Below are 26041 nucleotides of genomic sequence, written 5' to 3'. Positions count from 1 at the left end.
TTGTCTCAGTAGCTAGCTAGCATGCAAACTTTCCCGTTCCACCTTAAATGGTGTAACAGACGGCAGGAGCTGCAGCAATTAAGGCAGAATGTAAAAATAAAATAAAAGCTAATCAAAGTTCCCCTTCACAGAGAATTAAGAAATGGACAATAAAAAAATAATTTCTGCATCATCTCTTCCCTTTCCGAAGACATACAATAAAATACGCCATAAAGTCACCTAGCTAACCACCAGCAGCAGCAGCTAGGTTACTGAAATTTAATGCTGCTAATGACGTATCGGGTGCTTGAAGGGTTTGTCCCAATTCTTAGAGGGAGGAATTCACCCCTTCCTCTTCTAACTCTGTTTCAAGAGGAAGGGTTACATTTGAAAACAAGGGGTAGTGGTAAATGGTAGGTGCCAAGGGTTGAAATGGGACTGGGCCTTAGTCTGGGAGAAGAGGCTGACTTTCTTGCTAATCTCTACTACATATACTCTGTTTTTGCCTTTATTTCTATTAAACAAAAGACAACTATGATCTCCACAGTCATTGACTGTAACATGTACATACATAAAACTCTTTAAAAAAAAATTAAATTTAAACCAATCATGATTTTTTTTACAGTTTCAGCTGGAAGCCAGAAGCAGCCTCATCAACAACAGGAGCAAAAGAACACACCTGGAAACATCTTCCTCAGGAGGAACGCGTTTAAAGTGTTTTACAGTGATCCGATTTCAAAGTCTATCTGAAGAAGGATTTTCAGAGATTCTGAGCTGGAGGAACTGGTGGATAAATATGGACCAACAAAGAGAGCAAAGATTATACTGGAGAGGAAGCAACAGGATGTACAGAGGAGCAGTTTCTGGACCTGGAGTCAGATTCAACAAAGCCTTTTGTCAAAAACTAATCTAGACTTATAACCAAGTCCTTATATTAAGGTATTCAAGAAATGTTCTGAGAAATTATTAAAAAAAAAAGACTGATTACAAGATAACAAGTTAGAATAGTGGACAATGGTGGTAAATAGAAGCAGATGTTCTAAAAGCTCCACACAGAAATGTATTAATCATTATGAAAAACTGCTGGATGCCTGTCTCACTGTTTTACCAGGAGGAATGGGAGGAATTTAGCTTCATAGCATTATCCAGACACAGTAATTACATTATCCACTCATAATATAATATTTGAGGACATGATCTCAATTATTTTACTCATCTCAATATTGACAATGAGCAACTGAGTTTAAAAATGGCTTTTATTTTATTTATGCTTTACAAATTATGATATTTAAGCATTTCTATATTCCAATTTCAATGTGTAAACATACTTGATAGGTTTTATAATTCAGAAATTACCATCAGCTTGTGTTGGCTTGTATCGGGAGGACACTTAAAAGATGGGAGAGAACTCTGAAGGCTGAAGTTTGGGCAGTTTCTTCTTGTCACAGGAAGAGAGATAACAGAGTTAAAGGGAGGAGACAGGGTGTTGGAGGGTCGTGTAGACTCATTGTAAACATTATTCTTTAGAAATAGTGCATAAATGCATTATATTATTATATTTTAATTATATTAGTGGCATAAAATGGTCTTAAAATGACAATATAATTAATCACAATTATTTTGGGACTAATATATTATATATACAAAAAGAATAAAATAAAAAAAAAACACTTTTTTTTGGTGGAGTTAGACATACTGCAGGGTGTTGTGCAGCAAAAAATAGTCCCTAAAAAAACAGTAGACCAGATTTGCTGCTATTTTCACATCATCATTCCATTCTTGCTCATAATAAACGGGTGTGAACTGTAAATTAAATGGCTAAACATTGTCTCCTTGTTCAATTTGCCGCCGCAGTAAAGAAACTTACTGTTTTACACCCAAACCCCACTCTGAATGATCTTACTCACTGAATTATGTAAAGAAACTGGTAATAGACCACTGAAGTCTTGTCATCATTTTGTAGTCGGTGGCATGTTGTTTATGCCCATATTTGGGGTTTTCAAAAATTGGCCTCTGTCCCATTCTGTGTTAAATAAATATGTTCAAAACCCTGTACGTTTTATTCTGTGTACATTTTCTTCCTAAACATCACTGGATCCTTTGAATAGAAAGAAATTAGATCGTAATTACAAAATTACAAAAAAAAAATATATATATATATTTTGATGTTTAGACTAAAATTTACAAATGTATTTGACGACAAACAATTACATAGAAACACCAAGTGGTGTATATAAGTTTTTTTACGTGAAATTCTTAAGTAAATAGACCAGGGGTGTCCAAACTACGGCCCGAGGGCCATTTGCGGCCCGTTTCCTTTTTTTGAGCGGCCCGCGAGGTATTTTAGAAATAGAATGAAAGTTGGTCCGCTGTTAAGCAGGTTTTTATAATGTGAGATTCAAAGTTTGAACGCTAGGTGTCAGAAACGGACCAAAGAGTCTAAAAGTGGAGAAGCTGTGCAGTTGTTGCACAGAAAAATGGACCAAAGAGTCTAAAAGAGGAGAGAGTGCTCACTTGTAGCGCAGAAAAACGGGGCCAAAGAGTCTAAAAGCGGAGAGGGTGCACAGGTATTGCGCAGAAAAACGGGCCAAAGTTTAATATTAAGAGACATCATGAAATGAAACATCAATTTGAAAAATCTTAGTTTACACAACACTGTCAAAGATAAAGATAGTAAGTCAAGTAAAATGGTGTGTAAATGAAACTAATCAGGAGAATGTATTATTTAAAGTGGTATATTTCATTATTTGTTTTAATACAGAGTCTGTGGCCCGTGACCTCAAATATATTTCTCCTTCTGGCCCCCAACAAAAAAAGTTTGGACACCCCTGAACTAGACTGTACTAGATTATTCTTGTAGATAGTACTTAAATAAACTTAATTTTATTTACAAAGTCCAAATAAATTTTTTTCCAGTGCATTCAAACAGATAAGAGGCTGGTCTTACATGAGCTTTGCAAAGCGCTGCAAAATCTAAATTTTAAATGCACTGATATATTTCCCTTACAGTACATGTTAGAAAAATGTAGTGAAAATAAAACTAAAGACACCTAAAAAGTTTCTTTTAAAAACTTTTTTTTTCTTTTTTGTCCTACCATGTCAAGCACCTAGCAAAAAAAAAGAAAAGTAAATCAAATAAAAAATCAGCTTCTTCTTAGCATTTAGCTTTATTGAAATGCTTTTTCTAAGTGTCTTGAAGGGTTTAAAAAGACTGGTGTATCATGCGTATTGTTAGCCAATTCATTTTTTTTGTATATTGTTACAATTCGGTGCACCTCAGTAGTAGAAAAAAAGTTGATGGAGTAAATACAAAATTATGATTTTTGATGCCATGGATTTTGATACATTTGTATAAGTGATTGCAGAAACCCTTATAGTGATTCTACATGAAGAAAAAAAAACATTTGTGTGGACCTTAGACTCAGGAATTAACATTATTTCATTTTTTTATTTTTTCATTTTACCCTTCAGGTCTTCTATAGAAACCAAATATACAGATTGTACCGTTCATATACACAAAACTGAATTAAACAGTTTTTATATTTGTCTGTTTACGAATGAAAGAGATCCCAGTTCAGCAGCAATAGTTTGTTTAACAAACGTGATTTGATGATGTCTAAAGTACAGTTCATAGATTATGTGTGATTTTGTGTCACGAGCCACAAAAACATTATGTTGATTTACATGGAAAACAACAACAACAAAAACAACAGGTCACATAAAGTATTTGAAACATAAGTTTTATTTATCTGCAGTTGTACTGCACACAATGGTTTCTGTAATGCCTTTTAATAACAAGCTAACGCATAAAATGTAAATGTAATGGAAAACATAGAAATGATCACGGTGTTGGCTGTTATATATTTTTTGTTGCACAATGGGTAATACATTTAACAGAGACAAAATATATTTTTCACAAAAAAATAAATTACACAGTGCAAGAGTATTTAACATTAAAATAAGGTATTATTAATTACGTGGTATAATTTACGATATTTCACTGTTAGAAAACATTGAAATTAAAATGGTTCTAGGAATGTAAAAAATAGTGTTTAGCTGATAATTCTGTTTACGGTATTTCACTGTTAAAGAAACAATGAAACAATATATTTTTTCCAGAGATGTAAAAAATAGCGTTTTGGCTGATATTTTTGTTTATAGTATTTCACTGTAACAGAAAAATAGAAATAATGTATTTTTTTGAGAAAAGAGATGTAAAAATTAGTGTTTTGGCTGATATTTCTGTTTACGGTATTTCACTGTTGGATTTGTACTGAATTAAAAGCTGAATTAAAAGACACGATCTTCAGTCAACTGGGGCAGCTTATTCTGTCTCCTCGGCACAATATTGTTAAAAATTGACGTTGCTATATTTTTGTTCTGCGATACATGAAGCCAAATAAAAAACATAACTGCAATGTGAATGATTCAATGTCATGATATTAATAATGCACTGTGTGTAATCTAATATAGAAGCATAATAAAAACAATGTTGGGCAGCTATAAACAGCTGTCATATATTTCGTTATATTCATCGGAAATTGAGAACAAGTGTTAATTTCAGAATCAAGCAGCAATGATGTGACATTGACCTTCCTCCGACATTGCTAAATGAGCATGAACACATTATGTTGATGTTGAGACAATCACTGCCATGCAGCACTCATTTTTTTGGTTTTGATGCTCCAGTTATAGATAGGGTTTTCATCATTGCCATCAGTACATATTTTGCAGTACATGCTTATTGCAGTTCATTTTAGAGGTCTCTGAATCAGTCCAGAAACAGCTACACGCAATACGGTACCGGCAGGAGTGTTGACAGCGCAAAGTATCTGTGCTTTCAGGGTAAACTCTTTAAATTTCATTCCTGTATGTTGATTTATTCTGGATGCAACAATTTATTTAAAGATGAATATATTTTTAATGACTACTATTACTATTAGAACTACATTATGATTATCATAAAAGCCCTGCACTAATAAATGTAATCAATATTTTGTGATTAAAGGAATGAATGGCATATTTTGCAATTGTGGATGCTATTGAAATCTTCTTATTGAACTCTACACATTTTTTTCAAGGCTAGTCTACGTGTGGCTCTGATTGCTAACCAAACTGCCCTCCCGCGACTCAGCCCTTTACTTTCTGCAGCATTAATCGTGCTGACTTTCTCCTTTGATATCATTCCCAAAGTTTGAATAGGCATAGGCAATGGAATACACATTTCTAAAACAAAGTTAATCAGAGCTTCAGATCGTGATTCCTCCACTAAACTCCAGTAAATCTGCTGCCACTCAGACTGAGGCTTCTGCTCCTGCTGAATATCCCTAAGCTTCTCCTTCAGCTTCTCATTTTGGATTTCCAGGATACATTGTTCAACTTCTGAAAATGAGTCATCAGTGAAATGCTTTCCTTCATTTTCAGCCACCATTGACTCAATTCTACCAATCAGATCTTTAAACTGTGAGTAATTATTATTATTATTATCCACACAGTAGTATCTGTTCCCGCAGCTCTCTATCAGAGCTTTAAGCTCTGGGTCGCATTTCTCCAGGTACTGCTGAATGGTCTGATTCTCTCTCTCTAACTCATCCCTGCCAGTAAAGAGGATCATGGTGAATTTCTCTGCATTTTCAAAAACCTCCTTCAGCTGCTTTACCGTGTCTTTCTCCTCTTCTGTGAATCTCCCGACTCTGATGACGATGAGGAAGGCGTGAGGGCCTGGAGATGAGTAGGTCATACACTTCAGAATTTCCTTAGTTGTTTCTTCTTGGCTGAGTTTGGTGTCGAACAGCCCCGGTGTGTCAATCACCACAATCTCTTTCCCGCCTCTCTCAATCTTCCTAGAGCTGCACTCTGTCGTCTGGGAGGATGAACTGGCTTTTGACGCAAACACATTCTTTCCCAGGATGGTGTTTCCAGTAGCGCTCTTGCCCACTCCAGTCTTTCCCAGCAGCACCAATCTTCTCTGTTCTTTTCCCTCAGGAGACTGCAGAGCGCCACCTGCTGCCGCTTCTGTCACAGCTGCCTCTGAAACTAAAACAGAGAAAATGTCTTTTAATCTATTAATCATTTTAACATTAATATATATATATATATATGTATATATATATATATATATATATATATATATATATATATATATATATATATATATATATGTATGTATAGTACTAATAGTTCCCCTCTTTACATTTTAAAAATCGCTTGCCATCATTCAAAAAAAAAACACCCCCACACTCCAGCAGAAACATAGCAGATGTATGTAGCCTAGTATAAAGATGACTCAAGCTGCAAAATGTCTCAACTAAGCTTTTTGAATATATATATATATATATATATATATATAATAGGCACATACAGTGGCTTGCAAAAGTATAAATATCCCTTGAACTTTTTCATATTTTTTCACCTTATCACCACAAACTTATAAAATAAAAATATATTTTATTTTAGATTTTAAGTGATAAACCGACACAAAGTGGCACATAATTGTGAAGTAAACATTTTAATCAAACAAAAAGTGTGACCTGCAAAAGTATGCATTATATCAATACTTAGTAGAGGCACCTTTTGCAATTCACTAGCTGCAAGTCTCTTGAGGTATATCTTTACCATCTATAGACTGAGATTTCAGCCATGTTTGCTGGAGAGCATCTATAGGACCCTGTGGCACGGCGTAAGCGTCTGTTCTTAATGGCTTTTTTTACCCATACATTACTTTTACTCTTTTACTCCAGTAAAAAGCTTTAGTTCTTCTAGTTTTTTAATCCCTAGTATCTAAACTTCTGAGTAATGAATGTAAATACTTTTCACACCTTTGATTTAGGCAAGGTTGAGCCATGCTGACAAAACTGGGCACCAGGTGGTAAAACAGATAATTGTAAGTAAACGTGCAAACCGTACGCTCGCATATCAGGTCATACTGCATAAATCAAGATTAAGAAAGGAAAACCAAGGATGTTTTAACCTGTGTAAATTCCTTATAATTTATGGGTAAATGTTTATGGTATGAGGACAGGAAGTGTGGCTGGTTCACTGATGTGTGTTTTAAAGAAGGTTGTGACTTATAAAGAGGAAACAGTGTTTAGGTGTGCGTATGTATGTTTTAATAAATCTGAACTTATGCACACTCTCAATTCAGAATCCATGCAGAGTTTTATAAATGTGGCCCCAGGTCATGATCTAGATGTTCATTTCAGCAATTATGTTTTAACCCTTGTGTGGTGTTCATATTTTTGTTACTCGTTTGCTTTGTTACTTGTATTTAATTCAGCAAAATTAAGCAATTTTACATTAAAATGCTTTACACATGCTTGCTTCACCTAAATTGCAAGCAATATAAACAGCTTACATAGTTAATATTTGCCCTTTACCTTTCTTATGTTACATTTCTTTCAAAAAGTGCTACTCTTTTTTTTTTATTAGTTTTTTTAATAAAATGTAAAAGAAAATGAATTAAACTCAAGATATGAGTAGAAAATTTGTTTAGTTTCAAATTTACAAATGAAGCAATGTTTATTATCCCTTGGCCAAACACACTGTATGTAATATAAATATGTAGGGGGGGGGTACAGTGTGTGTTTATCGAAAATGTGTTTTGATATATGTTTTTCACAAAAAATGAGCCAATGCCAATGAGTTTGAGTTAGAAAAAATATTTTTTTAGTATCATTTGATGAAAAATGAAAACGGGTCCCACAGACCTGAACACCACACAAGGGTTAAATAAATGGGGGGTGTCATAACCTCTTTTACATAGAAAATTCATATTATACAATTTGTGTAATTTCTTCACTTTTATTTGTTAGCTATATAAATGCTATTTCTAAATACTTCAGTTTAATTGAAACTCAAATGTCCACACTGCTAAAATAAAACCACCTTAAGACCAGCCAGTCATTTCCAGTCATTTTTAAATAGCTCTTGATCAGCTGGTCTTGAACTGGATTTTTTAGCAGAACATATGTCTGAATATGTTTAAAAAGGTTTTAATGGGTGTATATACTTTTGCTGATAGTGAATTAAAAAGGTGCAATTACTTACAATTTATTAAATGATCCAGGCTACTTGTTTTGTGCTGGCCCATGTAAAATCTGCCTTCATTTTTTGTCACCAAGGTATCAATCTTCTTCAGTAGTTCTGGGACTTGGTCCTTCAGACCATTCTTGTTTTCAAAAACGTGGAATCTGCCAGAACAGCTGTCCATCAGCTGCTGCAGAGCTTCACCCTCTTCTTTAATGAGCTGCTCAATCGTCTCATCTTCTTCAAGATCATTGCCATGTGTGAAAAGCACCATGACATAGTTCATGATGTTTAGACCCAGTAACCTTCTGGCAAACTCCAGCATCTCCTCCTCATTCTGCACTTCTTCTTGGATCTCAAACACGACCAGAACAGCATGAAGTCCAGCCTGACAGAGAGACTTCAGCTTTTCTGTCTCTTGTTTGAGCTGATCTTCAATGAGGTCCGGATCCAGCAGGTCCGGAGTGTCGATCACACACACCTCTCTTCCAGAAACTTGGCAGGTTTGTTCTTCACATGTTGTTATAACTTTCTTTTTTTGTCGTTTTTGTTGTTTAGAGATTGTGAACAGTTTCTTTCCCAGGATTGTGTTTCCTGATGAGCTTTTCCCAGATCCACTCTTCCCCAGCAGCAGAATCCTGACACTACAATCAGAAGAAGACTCTGCAAAGATTCAGGGATATATTATTATTTTTTATTATTATTATTATTATTATTATTTATAACCAGCACATTACAAATCCCACACATGATCGAGGACATACATGAGACCTAGTTATTTCACGCAATTTGTGTTAAAGCATAGATGAAATTGTATTTTAACAGCTCAATCCTGAAAAGAGCTTGGCTAATAGCAATGGCATGTATAATAAGACGGTGCGAAAGGAAAGGCAAATACATTTTTCAAAATTAATAAATGAAAACGGTAAAAACACAAATTTTTTTATTCTCAACTATTACCGGTAATTGTCTTTTAAATCCCAGTCCAATGGATGACTGGCTCTCAGAAGCATCTACATCAAAATGTGTATTATTTGCAATATTTTTTAATGATAAAATGGCTCATATTCGATCAAGCCTGATGTACTCCAGATCTGTAGTTCAGGAATCTTTGCAGCCACAAAGACGCAACTAAAATGTGTGAGTTTAAAAAGATATCTGAGACAGAGCTCCACAAAATTATTTCACAGCTTAGTTGTTCAACCTGCATTTTAGATCCAATTCCTACCTCATTTTAAACATTTTTTAGAGAGTCTTATTTTTAGTGTTTTAGAAATTCTAAACTGCTCTATAGAACCAGGCATTTCAGATGCTCTTAAAGTTGCTGTGGTCAGGCCTTTATTGAAAAAATACAATTTAGATCCATCATTTTTAAGTAATTTTAGACCAATTTCAATGCTACCATTCTTAAGTAAAAAAAAAAACAGAAAAAGCAGTCTTTACACAAATAAAGGAGTTTCTGAATGAAAATTCTATTTTTTATCTATTCCAATCAGATTTTCTTTAGATTACACCACACGAAAACACTGAAACAGCGTTACTAAAGATAGTAAATTATCTCAGACTTATACTTTTAGACTTGAGTGCAGCATTTAGTACAGTGCATCATGATATTCTTATAAATCGCCTGAAAACCTGGGTAGGCCTATCTGGAAATGTTTTACAGTGGTTTAATTCGTATCAAGGGTCAAAAGTACTTTGCTGGCATAGCTAACCACCCCTTAAAGCAATATCGTATACTTTATGGTGTTCCACAGGGTTCTGTGTTAGGCCCACTTGCTTTTTCCTTGTACATGCTTCCGTTAGGTCATATAATTAAAAAGCATGGAGTCAGCTATCACAGCTATGCTGAAGACACAATTATATATTTCTGTAGAGCCAAATGATGCAAGTAAAAACCTTCATTTTTATTCTGTTTATTTTATTTTATATTTTATTTCAATGTTTAATGTTTTTCTTATTATTTCATTAAACTTTTTACTTTTTACTACTATTGATATAACTTATTGTTTTACATTTTTCTGTTTTATTTCATTTTATTATTAAGCATTTTGAGCTGAATTGTTCAGTTTGAAAGGTGCTAAATAAATAATTATTATTATTATTATTATTATTATTATTATTATTATTATTAACCCAAAAGAGCCCAGCCTCAGTTTTGAATATTGTTTAGGGCTCTCAGCATTAAAGCGTTAACACACAAGATTCATTTGAAATTAGTAGCGTGTTATTATTTTTCATGCAAGTTAATTTCGCCACCAAGTCTGACCCCAACCTCTGCCGTAATTTGTCCTGCCCCCGCCCATGCAAGGCGCAGATTGTTTTTCCGACAGACATCCAAACTATCAAATATAATATTTTATAATTGAGCTAAACTGCTGATAAGGCACAGTTTAATCTGATATATAAGCCAGATAATAGACCTGCTTTCCTTCATTATTAGTATATGATAAGTTATATAATATAATCTGCGCAGCAGCGGGTTGGTATAATGTTAATCACTACATTTAGATCACGGTCGTTCGGTATCCTCACTCTGCGTGTACACAAACACTAAAGAAAAAAATTCCAATATTTAAAAGGTCTGAATTAGTTCTTTATATTTTCACCAAAACGTTAGAACCACTTACCAGAAAATGGAGCCGTTTCAGCCATGTTATCAGCGTTGCAATGCATGGGTTGCAGCTAAAAAATCATTTTCACCAATTCCGGTGGGAAAGGTCAAATAAGTCGACTGACAACGAAGCATTCATTGCGTTTCTCTCTCTATGCATCAATTATAAAACAAATAACGTTAAATTAATCTCAGTTTTACAAAATACGCAGAGAAAGCTCTCACTGTCAGCGTTTTACACAACAGACTTGCTTTCGGTTTCATTTAATATTGACAATTCATGCCCTGTAACTAATACAACAACCCCACCTAGTGTCAGAAGTGCCCATATCTGAACCTTTTTACTTTTATTCCGTTTACTGAGGGTCACATCCCTGGAAAAAAAAACAGCTCAACACCAGCTGGTCATCCATAGTTCCGTTTTGATCTGAATGCAAATAAAAATAAGATAAAACATAACTTTGCCCCATAATGAGGTGCCAAAGCTAAAAAAAAAAAAAAAAAAAAAAAAAAAAACATTCTTTAGCACAAGATCTAACCTCTATGCAGTACACTAATCAGTTCTGTAGCAAAAAAAAAAAAAAGGACTGTGTGAAATATCAAACTGAAGTCAAAACTGAATGTCTAAACAAGTTTATAACAGTGCAGACCTAATAGCAACATTTTTTTTTTTTTTCAAAACTATAGAAAATATAACCTCTTTTGAGAAGCCTAGACTTCAATAGTTAATTATTTTGACAGTTAAAACTATACATCTCAGACTTATCCCCCTCAAGAGGTAGGAACACAAGTGAGAAATAGGATTGGGCCTACAGTGTAGTCAGGCCATATGAGACTCTAGACTTCTTGATTATTTGTTTTATGAAAAAGCTTAACATAAAAGGACTCCAAATCTGGCTCCACTCAAACCCACAAGGGGTCTCAAACTCCATTCTGGTGCAAAGAAAAGAAAAAACGAGAAAACAGTTAAATTTTAAGAAACTTTATCAAAACTTTACACCAGCATCATGTTCCTGATAGCATCCCCAAACACTTACAAAACAAGTTCTTAAGACAACTTTTAGACAACTTTATTCATCTCACAGCCAGAAAGGCATCTTCTCACCAACCCTAATGGGACCCAGAGAGACACTTCCTTGCCACTGTGGAGCTGAAACAGGAAAGGAAAATTAATAACAGTTATACTGACCATTAGCACAAACTCTTGAATTTACCATATACCTGCACCTGGCAGAATCTGTCCCACATCCCTGCTGCCACAGCTCGTATCACAACAGTTACAAACTCTGGAATCTCCGTCCACAGAAGTCCATCTGAAACAGTCAAACCCTGGTCAGTAACCTGATCAACTGCACAAAATCTGAAGCTTCATTACCAAAACTCACCCATTATTACTGAAGGAACAGGCCTTGTGAACAGCATCAGTGGGAGCAGAAGCAGCAGCAGCCGCCTTCAAGAAGCAGGTGAGGTAAATCTGCAGAGGAGCAAACACCATAAGCCCACAGGAACAGTACTGGCTATACAGTCAACACTGCAGTCCTCCTTACCAAGCCACTTCTCTGCTGCTCAAACACAAAGGCTTCCAGCTGGAACTGCAGCTTGTCACTCTGAACCCGGGGCAGGAAACGAGACTGTGAGCCTGTAAGCTTAGCGTCTACCAGACACCTAGAAGGAGGAACAGTTAGACAAGTGTCCAAGATGGACAGTCAGACAGAAGAACGCTGTACTCCAAACCAGTCTGAAGATGGATAGTTAGCCGAGGCCTGCTTACCCATGATTCTCTATAAAGGAATATCTGGGAGTCGTGTTCAGGTCTGGCACAGTAGTGGCCACACAGCTATCCACAAAGATCCTCAGAGGAACATGGTTGTACTGCATCACAGCAGCTTCAATGTTGATGAAGTCTCCCAGGATGTACTGGTTAGAGGGTCTCTCAAACTGCCAGTCATCTGGAGAGAAAGAAGCAGCACCATTAGAGACAGTTTAACCCTTACACTACCTGCAGTGCTTTAATACAAACCCATCATCAGCCTAAGGGAGAAGACCAGGCATTCCTCAGCAGTCACAGTAGCAGCATAAGGGACCCAAGCAGGCAGGAGGGCATTGCTGCTCACATTAAACTTCCTGTGAACAAGCCAAACAGTCTCAATACAGACTCCTGCTTCTGGTTGCAGCATCTACACTGAACAGACAGCTCCTTACCGTGGATAGTGACACTGAATGCCCACCCTGGTGCTCTTCGTCCTGACTACTGGAGATCCAGCAGATGATGGGGTTGAGGTTTTTGGGACGTAGATAACGTTGAAGGAGTACACCAATTCATGCTCAGTCATCTGCAGAAAGATAGAAAAGAATTACACCCTCCAAATAGCTCCATTCCTAGACCTACAAGATCAGCTATTCCCAAACTCACCATTGACACACTGTTACACAGCTGCAGTTCAGACTGAAAAAGGTAAACCTGAGCAGCAGAATCTTCTCCTGTTGCTGCACAGCCTCCAAGTGTGATCTCTGCTGGGCTTATTAGTTCTCCAGTTCCTAAGAAGTCCTTCTTTACCTGCACGTACACGTTGTTCTCGCTACACTGAACAGCTACACTAGTAGCACGAACAGGCTGTGGTGGTTCAAAATGCACTGCTGGCTGCTGAGGTTTCACTGGAGCTTGGGGATAATGCCACATCAGCTTTTTCACTGGACCCAGCATTTGTTTGAGTTGAACACTCAGAGGAGTTTGAGGAGAAGTGGAAATTCCTCCTGAGACCAACTTTGCCGAAGTTGGCTGTCTTGGCTGAGTTGGAGCACCAACTGGATTACCAAACTGCGCATCACACACTCCCAACACCAGAAACACCAAAACCCAAAACCCAAAACCCAAAACCCACACTGCCTTAGAGCCATCATAGAAACACTGTGGAATACTGAGGGCTGTTTCTACTGCTACCTGGAACTGCTTTTTATGTACAAAGAGAAAAAGGTGACTCCGCCCAATTGGAGTGCTCTTAACACGCCTCTGGACCTGCTGTCTGTGTGACACAGGTGACATCAATAAAGTTCCCTGATAGATAGTAGAATTGCCATATCCAGCTAACTTTGATTTTGCACCAAGAGACATTTGCCCTAAATTGTATTTTAATCCAACATGTGGAAGGAAACGTTCTGTTTCCAGACTCTTCCACAGACTCCTTCATTTAATTGTTTTTAGGGGAAGTGTAGCAGGAATGCTTTGTCCCAGTTTCACTTTAATGTGGTAGTTTTAGGCCCAATCCCATTTCACCCCTTTGCCCTACCACTTAGCCCTACCACTCTGTTTTAGGGTGTCCTGATTCTTGTAGGGCTGGAAGGGTAGGGGCAAGTGAAAGACCTACATGGCACCTTGTAACAGGTAGAGGCTGTCACTCTCCCTGAGTTAGGGATTTTGGGCTTGGGTGGCCACCGTAGTGCTGGGAGCAGTCTCCCCCCTCCCCTCTGTGTTTGGGTGCTGCAGGTAATTTCAAGTATGTATTGCTGCAGACTGGAGCACCTCCAAAGAGGAGGAGCTTACCTCCAAGTGGGAAGTCCACCAACAGTATACGGCTCGAGACTGGGAGCGCGTTTGTGCGCGAGACCTCTCTCACCACGGCTCCGGCGAATGTCATAATAAAAGTCTTCCTTGATTATTATTATTACTATTGTTCTATTACATCAAATTTAATGTTATATAGAATGTACTATCACGTTATATTATATTATATAAAAGTCTACATCGTGAGACAGGGAGACCTCACTCAACACAGCTCCATTTCTCTGCCGAATGCCACCAAAAAAAAAGTCCTCCGTGATTAAAAGGCTCATGGATGTCAATAAATATATTAGTCAACAATTAATTTTTTATATTTCTTAAATGTCAATATAATAAAATTATAATATATTATTGGCAAATGTTTAAACGTTTTAAATAAAATGTGGTTGCAATGTGCACAACATGTTTTTAGACTCTTAAAAAATGCATTTTAAAAGAAATAAACATTTAATAAACGAAATAGATTAATTAACCAACCTTTGGGGTTATTTACAAAGCACAAAACGTCATGAAAAACACCATACCGCGTAACACCAAGCACCATCCTACTTGGAGGTAGGCTCCGCCTGTTTGGAGGTATGTTCCTCCCCTTTTGGAGGTGCTTGTGCTTCAGCAGTGTTACTAATCTAGTTTGATTCACTTTGAATGTACAACTGTTTACTGAAAATAGTGTTTAAACAGTGTCTAAATCCATATTTGCCTTAAAGTGAGTTCTGTTAGCTGTAGTTTTGGCTTTGTCTCATTGGTGGAGTAATAGCTCCACCTGCTGGACGTTTTAGAGAGTTCTCTTCACAACAAGAACTAAAGTTGTAATTCAAACTGTTTGTTATTGGATTGTGACCTTGTTTCTATTTTAAATTATTTTTGGAAGGTCTTAGTATTAATTTTGAGTAAGAATCAAAACCGGTTTTGTTCATACAATTCATTGTGTATAAGGTTCAAGTTGTTTTAAGAACTGACTCTCCTTTCCTACATCAGACAACTAAAAAAAATAAATAAATACAAGTTATCTGGCAAAACCGTGGCTGATTTGTTCAAAAAGATAATTGTGTTATTTCGTACTTTATATACACTATATGAAGGGTATTTGTCAAATGTAACTACACAGTTAAATGAACTGCAAATAATCATAGCCCTGTTAATTATTGTTATTGTTGTTGACTTACTGAAAAGCATTTAATAAACCAACTTTAAATTTGTTGTAAGATAACCTCTACTGCACACTGCAGTATGTGTACTCCACCCCCATTCCAAAGTGTCCTGGGTTACCCAAATGAAAATATGGTGACCCTAAGTAAGAGGACACTAATCTAAATAAAGTATTCCTTGGGTTTCGCAGAAATTTAAAATGACGTGTGTTTTAAGGACAGTTTCATTCACATTACACAGATACAGCACACTAACATTTGTTGACCTGAACCATCAAGATACCCAAATCAAACCTAAACAGAAAATCAGATTTATACAATTTTTTGTAACAAGAAAATAAAGGCAATCACTACACACAGACAGCTGATAATCTCTATTATAACCAAGCTACTCACAGCATAGGCTGCATTGTTCCAGACAGGATGTGTGGACTACCACTACAAATAAGAAACCAAAAACCCAGTCATTCATCAAAAGAGGTTTATTTTCCTTCAGGAAAGTTTACAATTACCAGAAAGGCACCTTCTCATTAACCCTAATGGGACCCAGGGAAACACTTCCTTGCCACTGTGGAGCTGAAACAGGAAACAGGGGGTAAGTAAAGCAGTTACATTTCTGGTTTAACAAGCGGAGTTTGCTATACTTACCTGCACCTGGCAGAACCTGTCCCACATCCCTGCTGCCACAGCTTGTATCACAACAGCTACAAACTCTGGAATCTCCATCCACAGAAGTCCATCTGAAACAGTCAAACCCTGGTCAGTAACCTGATCAACTGCACAAAATCTGAAGCTTCATTACCAAAACTCACCCATTATTACTGAAGGAACAGGCCTTGTGAACAGCATCAGTGGGAGCAGAAGCAGCAGCAGCCGCCTTCAAGAAGCAGGTGAGGTAAATCTGCAGAGGAGCAAACACCATAAGCCCACAGGAACAGTACAGGCTATACAGAACACTGCAGTCCTCCTTACCAAGCCACTTCTCTGCTGCTCAAACACAAAGGCTTCCAGCTGGAACTGCAGCTTGTCACTCTGAACCCGGGGCAGGAAACGAGACTGTGAGCCTGTAAGCTTAGCGTCTACCAGACACCTAGAAGGAGGAACAGTTAGACAAGTGTCCAAGATGGACAGTCAGACAGATGAACGCTGTACTCCAAACCAGTCTGAAGATGGATAGTTAGCAGAGGCCTGCTTACCCATGATTCTCTATAAAGGAATATCTGGGAGTCGTGTTCAGGTCTGGCACAGTAGTGGCCACACAGCTATCCACAAAGATCCTCAGAGGAACATGGTTGTACTGCATCACAGCAGCTTCAATGTTGATGAAGTCTCCCAGGATGTACTGGTTAGAGGGTCTCTCAAACTGCCAGTCATCTGGAGAGAAAGAAGCAGCACCATTAGAGACAGTTTAACCCTTACACTACCTGAAGTGCTTTAATACAAACCCATCATGAGCCTGAGAGAGAAGACCAGACGTTCCTCAGCAGTCACAGTAGCGGCATAAGGGATCCAAGCAGGCAGGAGGGCATTGCTGCTCACATTAAACTTCCTGTGAACAAGCCAAACAGTCTCAATACAGACTCCTGCTTCTGGTTGCAGCATCTACACCAAACACAGACTGCTCCTTACCGTGGATAGTGACACTCAATGCCCACCACAGTGCTCTTCGTCCGGACTACTGGAGATCCAGCAGATGATGGGGTTGAGGTTTTTGGGACGTAGATAATGTTGAAGGAATATACCAATTCATCCTCAGTCATCTGCAGAAAAAAAAAAAGCAAAAATTAAACCAAATATTACACCCAAGCCAACAAAGGGTTCCAGACCCAGATCAGCCATTCCCACACCTTCAAACTCACCATTGACACACCGTTACACAGCTGCAGTTCAGACTGAAAAAGGTAAACCTGAGCAGCAGAATCTTCTCCTGTTGCTGCACAGCCTCCAAGTGTGATCTCTGCTGGGCTTATTAGTTCTCCAGTTCCTAAGAAGTCCTTCTTTACCTGCACGTACACGTTGTTCTCGCTACACTGAACAGCGACACTAGTAGCACGAACAGGCTGTGGTGGTTCAAAATGCACTGCTGGCTGCTGAGGCTGCACTGGAGCTTGGGGATAATGCCACGTCAGCTTTTTCACTGGACCCAGCATTTGCTTGAGTTGAACACTCAGAGGAGTTTGAGGAGAATTGGAGATTCCTCCTAAACCAGGAACATTTGGCAAAGTTGGCTGTTTTGGCTGAGCTGGAGCACCAACTGGATTACCAAACTGTGCATGACACACTCCCAACACGAGAACCAGCAAAACCCCAACCCCACACTGTTTTAGAGCCATCTTAAAAATTCTGTGAAATGCTGAGGACTGTTTCTGCTGTTACCTGGAACTGCTTTTATGTAGAAAGAGACAAAGGTGACTCCTATGGCAAGCCAACTAAGCCAAAACGTGTGGGAAAGAAACGCCTCCACGCGTAAAAATATGACGTGTCCACACGTAAAAAAATCACGTGTTGACAGATAAAGACGTTATCTTTTTACGTGTACAGACGTAATCTTTTTACGTGTGGAGGCGTAAATTTATGCCGTCTGTACATCACGTGCTTTTTTTCACCTGTACAGACGTGGATATATTACGTGTACAGACGTAAAAAATTAACGTCTTGGGATTTACTGTCCATCTCAAAAAGCCGCAGTTGCAATATGCAGCCTGTAGATGGCAACATTTACTGAGCTGTAGAAGCAGTCTTAATATGCCTGTACAACACCTCATATCTGCTAGGACAGATTAAAATGTGGATAAACAAGTATTTTTAATGCCACAGTGCCCTACTCAGGGAACATAACATTCCCTACATTAACACACAAGAAATATAACTATTATTGCTAGGTGTAAGACAGATCCCACAGGGAAAGTCATATTAAGTCAAGTCGTATTATAGCGGCACAATTAACACTAAAGCAAGGCTGTTATTAAAAATGTTAGGTCTAAAAAAAAAATTTTAAAAAATGAACTACAATCAATATAAACACAATATTTCAGTCCTAACTGTCCACACTTAAAGTCTTAACTTTTAAAATGTTATACTTTTAAATTGTAATTTTGCTTTTTTAAGCCCTAGTAAACAACATTCGGTGTTCAGCCACTGAATTTAGTAAATTTAGAGTCACAATTTCTCTGTATCTTTTATTAGTTTCTTTTACATTTTTATTGTCCTAAAGCAAATCAAAATGACAAAATAACCATAGATTATTGTGCAGATGACTAGTACTACAAAAACTAATAATAATAATAATAATAATAATAATAATAATAATAATAATAATAATAATAATAATAACATGCACTGACCTAAAGGCAGGGTAAACACTATGGATATAAAATGGCGGGGGTTACATCATGTGAAATAGGGGGTACATCATAGACACATGATTACAACGTTTCAGTTATGTGGACCTTGCGTGCAGAGTGTATATGTGTATGTATGGGGCTATGTCACGGTACGTAGACACTGCGTTGTAACCCACGTAAGCGTCTTATGAATATGGAATACAATACGTTGCATGACATCATGTGTTGTCAGGCTGCCTTATTACAATGCAAATTTATGCATAGGCGCATTTACCGATTGGATGTTAGATGCCAAAACGTGTATACACGAACAGTTTTACCGCCTGTACACGTGATTTTTTTACGTGTGGACACGTCATATTTTTACGCGTGGAGGCGTTTCTTTCCCACACGTTTTGGCTTAGTTGGCTTGCCATAGACTCCGCCCCCATTGGAGTGCTCTTAACACGCCTCTAGACCTGCTGTTTGTGTGACACAGGTGACACCAATCAAGTTCTATGTGATCTGCTGTAGGAGGTGCATTGGTCATACTGTGGAAAATGTTGAAATTGTGAAACTACAATTGGCCACAACAGTTAGATATAAAAATATCTGTGCCATTTATACAGTTATGTCCAGAAATATACTTCATTTAGGTTCTGCATACCACCACACTAGATTTGAAATGAAAAGACAGATTTAATTGAAATGTAGACGTTCAGGTTTAATTCAAGGGGTTGAACAAAAATACCCCATAAAGCGTTTTGGAATTACAGCAATTTTCCTACAAAGGGACAAAAAGTAATGGGATAAATGATCTCAAAATCTATTTTTTGGGGTCCATGAGGTATTCCCTTATTAATCCATCATCAGTTAAACAGGTAAAAGGTCTGGCGTGGATTCCATGTGTGGCATTTGCATCTGGAAACTGTTGCTGTGAACCCACCACATTCAGTCAAAGGACTTCTCAATGGAAGTGAAACAGACCACCATTCATTTAAAAAGCAGAAGTCCATCCAAATTATAGTGGAAAAATTAGCAGTGGCCAACTTAAAAGTTTGGTACATTATGGGGAATTAAGTGTGCAGTTGTGAACTCTGGAACTCAAAAAAATTAATAAATAAATAACAACTAAGGAACACTTTCTAGGAAGTAGGTGCATAAGTATCTCAGTCTACCATAAAGAAAAGACATTATGAGGTTCCATTTTTTTTTCTAATTTTTCCAATTTTCCCCCAATTTACATGGCCAATTACCCAACCCACTCATTAGGACTTCCCCTATCACTAGTGATGCCCCAACACACCAGGAGGGTAAAGACTAGCACATGCTTCCTCCTATGTGAAGTCAGCCACTGCTTCTTTTCGAGCTGCTACTGATACAGTATTGTCATTTGTCATCAGGTGTGGCTGATCTAGAACAAAACTCTGTTACTGAAGTTAGGTTGGAAGTCTTTAACCCACTTCCCCAACTAGAACTCCTCTTAAAACAGCACAACCTGCACACTTGATGCAGTTCTGACAAAATTGCTAAAACAGGTACTGCCAGACATAATTAAACCGCTGTTAAAGACAGTAAACTCATCACTCACCATAGGACATGTACCCAAATCCTTTACAACAGCTGTAATTAAACCTCTGATCAAGAAACCAAATCTTGATCCTAGTGTACTGTCTAACTATAGACCAAAACTTACCATTTATTTCTAAGATTTTAGAAAAAGCTGTAGCCCAACAACTTTGCTCTTACCTGCAAAGAAACCAGATCTATGAAAAATTTCAATCTTGATTTAGGCCCCATCATAGCACTGAGACAGCTTTAGTTAAAATAACAAACGATCTACTTACAGCTGCCGACCAAGGCTGTGTTTCCCTACTCGTACTTCTCGATCTGAGCGCAGCCTTTGATACAATAGATCATACTATCCTTTTAGAAAGATAAGAGAACATGGTCGGTGTAACAGGAACTGCCTTATCATGATTTAAATCATACTTAATGGATCTTTATCAGTTTGTGAGGATAAATGATATGTCTTCCAGTTATACTAAGGTAAGATGTGGAATTCTCAAGACTTGACTACTGCAACTCTCAACTGGCTGGTCTTCCACTGCGAGCCACCAAACCACTACAATTAATTCAGAATGTGGCAGCACGACTCATCTTCAATCTTCCGAAGTTCAGTCATGTGACTCCTTTGCTGCGTTCCCTCCACTGGCTTCCTGTTGCCGCCCGCATCCGATTCAAAACCCTGACGCTGGCCTACAAGGCAAAAAACGGACCAGCTCCTTCATACCTAATGGCACTAGGTATGTACGGCTTGGCTCGAACATCCATCACTCAAAACACACAGAAAACAGACATCCGGACTCTTCTCTGTGCTGGCACCAAGGTGGTGGAATGAACTTCCACTGGATGTCAGAACAGCAGAGTCACTCACGGTCTTCAAACATTGACTAAAGACACTTCTTTTCAAAGAGTTCCTAAACTAAAAAAAATAAAATATAAAAAGGTTCCTAGGGTTCTAAACATGATTATGCTCTATGTATCTCCTGATCCTAGTCTACAAACTAGCTTTGGATATCTGAAGTAACTTTGAAGCACTGTTGTAAGTTGCTCTGGATAAGGGTGTCTGCTAAATACCATAAAGGTAAATGTAAAATAAATTCCACAAGGCTCTATATTAGGACCCTTATTATTTACTTCATATATGCTCTCACTGGGCAAAGTTATTAGAAAACATGACGTAAATTTTCCTTGTTATTCGGATGACACGCAGCTCTTCATATCAGCCAAACCTGATGACAGAGTGAGAATAAAGGATTTTGAGGATTGTGTAAAAGATGTGAAATTGTGGATGTTGTGCAACTTCCTCCTATTAAATAGTGATAAAACAGAAGATCTCCTATTAGGCCCCAAAGCTACTTGAAATAAATGATCAGACTTAATGCTAAATCTGGCCGACTTCTCCGTCACCCCTGGTTCAGCAGCTAAAAACCTTGGAGTCATCAAAGATTCAGATCTAGCATTCGATAAACACATATCTAATGTTACTAGAACAGCTTTTCTACACCTCCGTAATATTGCCAAGCTAAGAAATTCCCTATCACTGCATGACGCAGAAAAATGAGTCCATGCCTTCGTTACCTCAAGGCTAGATTATTGTAATGCACTACTGTCTGGATGTTACTGCAGTCACTTAAATAAACTTCAGCTAGTTCAAAATGCTGCAGCCAGGGTCCTTACTAAAACTAGAAAATTTGACCATATTAGTCCAGTCCTATCAGCACTGCACTGGCTTCCAGTCAAATTCCGCATAGACTATAAAATTCTCCTGTTAACGTATAAAGCCCTACACGGGCTCGCTCCTGAGTATTTACGAGACCTCATCTCCTATTAGTTACTGTTACTGACTGCCCACCTGAGTTACTGACTGCCCACCTGTCTGACCCGACACTGATGGATGTTAGACCCTCAGGCTCTCATGTCCCCTGTCTAGCCAGACTGGAAGTTTCTGAAGTCAGCTCTTCTCCATCCACCACCCACCACAGATCAGCCGCTCATCATCCATCTCACTCTATAAGCCATTAGTGGCGCTGCTATATGTGGATGTATGAAAGACTTTTTAATTAATTTAAAAGCCATTTGAGCCAGAGTCTTGGTCCTCCCAAGGTTTCCTTCATCCTCCTGCAGCTCTGAGGGAGTTTTTCCTTGCCTCCGCGCTCACTGGGGGTTCTGTATTTTGTATTTTCTTTGTTTAATGTTTTGCCTGATTGTTTGTCCTGTGATCACGTTTCTGTAAAGCTGTAAATAAATTCGTTTGATTTGATATTGCCAAGCAGCCATCGCGCTTGGAGGGCAGCGCAGTTCCGTACAGTTACGGTACATCAGCTCACAGACGCCGTGTGCTGTGAATATCACCCTGTAGTGATGTGGGGAGAGAGCGCCATCTACCAACCAGGAGGGAGCAGGGCACAAAGATGAATTTTGAAGTGTACAGGAATTCACTTTCTGCCCGGATTCAACCAAATGCAGCAAGATTAACTGGACAGAGCTTAACAGTGCCGATTTACAGTGACCCCAAAACATACTGCAATAGCAACTCAGGAGTTTTTTAAAGAACAGAAGGGGAATATTCTGCAGTGGCCAAGTCAATCGCCACATTTGAACCACTTCTAGCATTTTCACTTGCTTAAGACACAATTAAATGTTAGAAAGACCCCAAAAAAAACAGCAACAACTGATGACAGCTAGAGTATAGGTCTAGCAATGCATCATAACTGAGCAACACAGTGTTTAGTGATGTCCATTGGTTACAGACTTCAGGCAGTATTTTCCTACAAAGGATTCTTGATAAAGTATTAAAATAAACTTTTACAATGTTATGGTAAAGTTTATTTGTTCAATTACTTTTGAGCCCTTGAAATGACAATGCTTTGGAGAAAAACAAAATCGTGATTTGTTTGGCTTCCATTAAACATGTGAAGTATCTTTGCATGAACACTAAAGATCAGTGAACATGTCAGTTACGATAAGTCTGGCAAAATTTCTTCAAAAGCATTCTAAATAAAGGAATATATAATTATATATTTTGTCTATACAAAAATGTTTCCTAGACTTAATTAGATTAGATCTTCCAAGGCAAAAGCTAAAGCATTTACACTTAGCAATTTATATTTAAATAGGTATTGTGGGTTTTGTACTATTTCAGAATAAAACACCCTACAAAACTCAACACAAATATTCACGATTAAGTGGGTAAAGCCATCACACTTTCAGTAATGTGTAAAAAAAAAAAAAAGAAAAAAAGCCTAAAAAATCTGAAAGAAGGATTCAAGTAAGCGTACGGTGACCAAACGTCCGTATTTCCCGGGACGTGTCCGTATTTCCCTTTTTTTTTTTTAAGTGAGGAAATGTCCTGTTTATTAAATTACCTTCATTGGACCATTAAATTTACTGAGCACGGTGCTGCGTGTGACATAATCCTTGAGACGCGTCAGGGAGAACAGCCCTCTTCTTAATCAGAATGTAGACAGCGTGACTGTCAGTACACAAGAAACATGCTGAAGCACAAGTGTATGTTTTAAAATAGACGATTTAAAAAGGATTTTCCCCGCTTTCTGATCGGGTCGAGACCATAGACTGTGTATAGCTGGACAGAGCCTGGTCTATCTCTCTCTCTCTCTCTCTAGTGGTGTTGAAGCCACCACAGGTCAGGCGCCCCTACTGTTCGGGTTCAGAAAGCCGAAGTTCAAGAGTTGAAGTTTATTTACACTCTAATTCAAGAGAACATTTGTGGTGTATCAAAGATAACATTTATTATATATATATATATATATATATTTATTTCTTTTCTCTGGTCATTGTTTTGTTTTGTACTGAAGTGAGGTGTATAAGGAATTCTTTTTTTATTTTTATTTATTTTTTACAACAGCAGAAAAGTATGTTCCAGTTCAAGAAATTTGAAATATATAATATATATTTCAAATTTCTTGAACTGGAATGTTCTTTTCTGACAGGTACACAGGTGGTATTCTAACACTACGTGGCCTACTTCTTGCAACTGGACTTTCTTCTGCAAAAGTCATTGTGTCAGTACCCTCAACATCCATGATCTCATCACTCAGTCATCACAACTCAGTTCCTTCCAACACATCTTGTTCTTCCCTTTGTCCTGGTGAAGCTAGAACAAATTCAGGAGCTTTAGGATTAAGGGGAGTCAGTGAATCACTTGACGAACATTCTTCCAAAGACAAATCCACATGGAGTGGAGGAATATGTTCTTCGAATTCTTCTCCTTGAGACATTTCTTGAGACTTTTCTTGTGACTTTTCTTGTGACTTTTCTTGAGAGTGGGGAGATGCTCCAATTACTGACTGCTGCTTTTGCTCAGCTTGCCCCTCAACTCCCAAGTCAACAGGCAAGAATCCACATGGAAGCAATAGATTGCGATGCAGTACTCTTTCACGCCCATCAAAATCTTCAGGTTTTACTACATAAATTGGCAAGTTTTCATCAGGCTTCTTTACTACAGTGTATACTGTCGATTCCCATCTGTCTGCTGTCTTGTGTTTTCTTCGCAGTCCCACATTGCGCACAAGAACCTTATCGCCCACCTCAATTACAGATGTGGTCACTTTTACATCCCATCTCTCTTTATTTAGCTTAAGCCTTTTTTCGGCTTTCTCAGCGGCAAGATGGTAGGCTTGTTTAAGCCTGTTCTTTAAATCCGCACATATTGAGAGTGTGTTTGGCGTTTGGAACCTCCTGGATTGCTTCCAAAACAGAGATCAATAGGGAGACGAGGCTCTCTCCCAAACATTAAAAGGAAAGGGTCTTCTCCTGTTACATCATTGCGGGTGCAGTTGTACGCATGCACCAATGGGCGCGCATACTTCCGCCAGTGTTCTTTCTTCTTGTCATTTAAAGTCCCTAAGAGGTCCAACAAAGTCCTATTAAATCTTTCTACAGGGTTCCCTCTAGGGTGATATGATGTAGCCCTAGATTTTACCCCGGAGATCTTACAAAGTTCAGATACCACTTCAGATTCAAAGTTCGCACCCTGATCACCGTGAATGTGACTGGGGAAACCATAATGGCTTATAAAGTTCTCCCACAGTACTGAGGCCACAGTCTTTGCAGTTGGTAAAATGGTTCACCCCTTCGAGTTGTGCTTTTGCGATAAAGAACTCCCTGCTGAAGTATCAGTTTAGCTCGTTCTCTCAGAAGGAGACTTACTTCAGGTGATTGGTGTCTATTTAGAGGGTTTAAAGGTCCTGCACTCTTCATCAATTCAATCACAACAGACAAGTTTCTGTCCTCCCTTTGTAGCTGATACCAGTCGTCAGTGGTCATCCCTGGGAGTGCTTCCTGCCCAGGCCATGGCTTCGCACCTCAAAGTCATCAGGAACTGCATCCTCATTTACCAGACGTGTCTCTACAGCCGGTATCTCAGTTTCATCCTCTCCTTGGCCTTCTTCTGCTGTGTTGCACATGGCCATTATGTTATGTAGCATGCATATTGTTTTTATTGCTTCTGCACCAAAACTATCATCGTCCCTGTGTGAGCAACGGGCACGTTCTAATAGTCTTGTTATTCTGCTATTCAACTCCACAGACTCCTCATCCTCAGTTGGGGGTTCCTATGGAATCCTTGAGAGACCATCTGCGTCTACATTCTGTTTTCCAGACTTGTAGTGTATGTCAAAGTCATACATGGAGATAGCAGCAAGCCATCTGTGGCTAGTAGCGTCAAGTTTGGCACTGGTGAGGACATATGTCAAGGGGTTATCATCAGTGATAACTTTAAAATTTGCATCGTACAAGTAATCATGAAATTTCTCACTAATAGCCCATTTAAGAGCTAGGAACTCCAGCTTGTGGGTTGGGTAGTTTT

At 38.2% G+C, this 26041-nt stretch overlaps 3 protein-coding genes and 1 long non-coding RNA gene across 5 annotated transcripts in view; 1 reads left to right on the top strand and 3 right to left on the bottom strand.

The window, feature by feature from the left end:
- Positions 1–3703: 3703 nt before the first annotated feature.
- On the bottom strand, positions 3704–11261 carry LOC103029044 (GTPase IMAP family member 8). The gene is made up of 3 exons (XM_022687062.2): positions 10635–11261; positions 8026–8667; positions 3704–6015 (listed from the first exon to the last, which is right to left on the bottom strand). The coding sequence occupies exons 1-3, from the start codon at positions 10678–10680 to the stop codon at positions 5033–5035; spliced, it is 1671 nt and encodes a 556-aa protein (XP_022542783.2). The 5' UTR covers positions 10681–11261; the 3' UTR covers positions 3704–5032.
- A 323-nt stretch (positions 11262–11584) lies between these two features.
- LOC111197585 (zona pellucida sperm-binding protein 3-like) lies at positions 11585–13676 on the bottom strand. The gene is made up of 8 exons (XM_022687061.2): positions 13032–13676; positions 12821–12951; positions 12639–12742; positions 12390–12567; positions 12166–12283; positions 12004–12092; positions 11840–11931; positions 11585–11768 (listed from the first exon to the last, which is right to left on the bottom strand). The coding sequence occupies exons 1-8, from the start codon at positions 13659–13661 to the stop codon at positions 11698–11700; spliced, it is 1413 nt and encodes a 470-aa protein (XP_022542782.2). The 5' UTR covers positions 13662–13676; the 3' UTR covers positions 11585–11697.
- LOC125799352 (uncharacterized) overlaps positions 12827–26041 on the top strand; it is a 37773-nt gene continuing 24558 nt past the window's right edge. The window contains exon 1 of the long non-coding RNA XR_007438266.1: positions 12827–12898. This is a non-coding gene — a long non-coding RNA (uncharacterized LOC125799352). The remainder of the gene's footprint in view (positions 12899–26041) is intronic.
- The window catches only part of LOC111196314 (zona pellucida sperm-binding protein 3-like), an 81254-nt gene continuing 71001 nt past the window's right edge, over positions 15789–26041 (bottom strand). Inside the window, exons 1-8 of one of the 2 annotated variants that reach the window (XM_049475818.1) lie at positions 17185–17684; positions 16955–17085; positions 16771–16874; positions 16522–16699; positions 16298–16415; positions 16138–16226; positions 15974–16065; positions 15789–15901 (exon numbers count right to left, since the gene is read on the bottom strand). In XM_049475818.1, the coding sequence (XP_049331775.1) occupies positions 15834–15901; positions 15974–16065; positions 16138–16226; positions 16298–16415; positions 16522–16699; positions 16771–16874; positions 16955–17085; positions 17185–17658 (1254 nt within the window). In that variant the 5' untranslated portion in view covers positions 17659–17684 and the 3' untranslated portion in view covers positions 15789–15833. Of the gene's footprint in view, positions 15902–15973; positions 16066–16137; positions 16227–16297; positions 16416–16521; positions 16700–16770; positions 16875–16954; positions 17086–17184; positions 17685–26041 lie in introns of those variants that run through there. The other variant, XM_049475817.1, reaches the window with a different exon arrangement.

This window comes from Astyanax mexicanus, chromosome 3 (genome assembly GCF_023375975.1).
Source record: "Astyanax mexicanus isolate ESR-SI-001 chromosome 3, AstMex3_surface, whole genome shotgun sequence".
Classification (NCBI taxonomy): domain Eukaryota; kingdom Metazoa; phylum Chordata; class Actinopteri; order Characiformes; family Acestrorhamphidae; genus Astyanax; species Astyanax mexicanus.
The sequence above is the reverse complement of the archived record's forward strand: the minus strand, read 5'-3'. Positions and strand labels throughout refer to the sequence as shown.

What these genes read in the sequence shown, in the direction of transcription:
- LOC103029044 (XM_022687062.2), bottom strand. Translation starts at nt 10,680, where the DNA reads ATGCATTGCAACGCTGATAACATGGCTGAAACGGCTCCATTTTCTG. An exon ending in TGAAACGGCTCCATTTTCTG is followed by an intron (nt 8,668 to 10,634) that starts GTAAGTGGTTCT and finishes GAATCTTTGCAG; the next exon opens with AGTCTTCTTCTGATTGTAGT. An exon ending in CCTGGATCATTTAATAAATT is followed by an intron (nt 6,016 to 8,025) that starts GTAAGTAATTGC and finishes TCTCTGTTTTAG; the next exon opens with TTTCAGAGGCAGCTGTGACA.
- LOC111197585 (XM_022687061.2), bottom strand. Translation starts at nt 13,661, where the DNA reads ATGTCACCTGTGTCACACAGACAGCAGGTCCAGAGGCGTGTTAAGAGC. An exon ending in CTCCCTTAGGCTGATGATGG is followed by an intron (nt 12,568 to 12,638) that starts GTTTGTATTAAA and finishes CTTTCTCTCCAG; the next exon opens with ATGACTGGCAGTTTGAGAGA. An exon ending in TGTTCCTTCAGTAATAATGG is followed by an intron (nt 11,932 to 12,003) that starts GTGAGTTTTGGT and finishes TGACTGTTTCAG; the next exon opens with ATGGACTTCTGTGGACGGAG.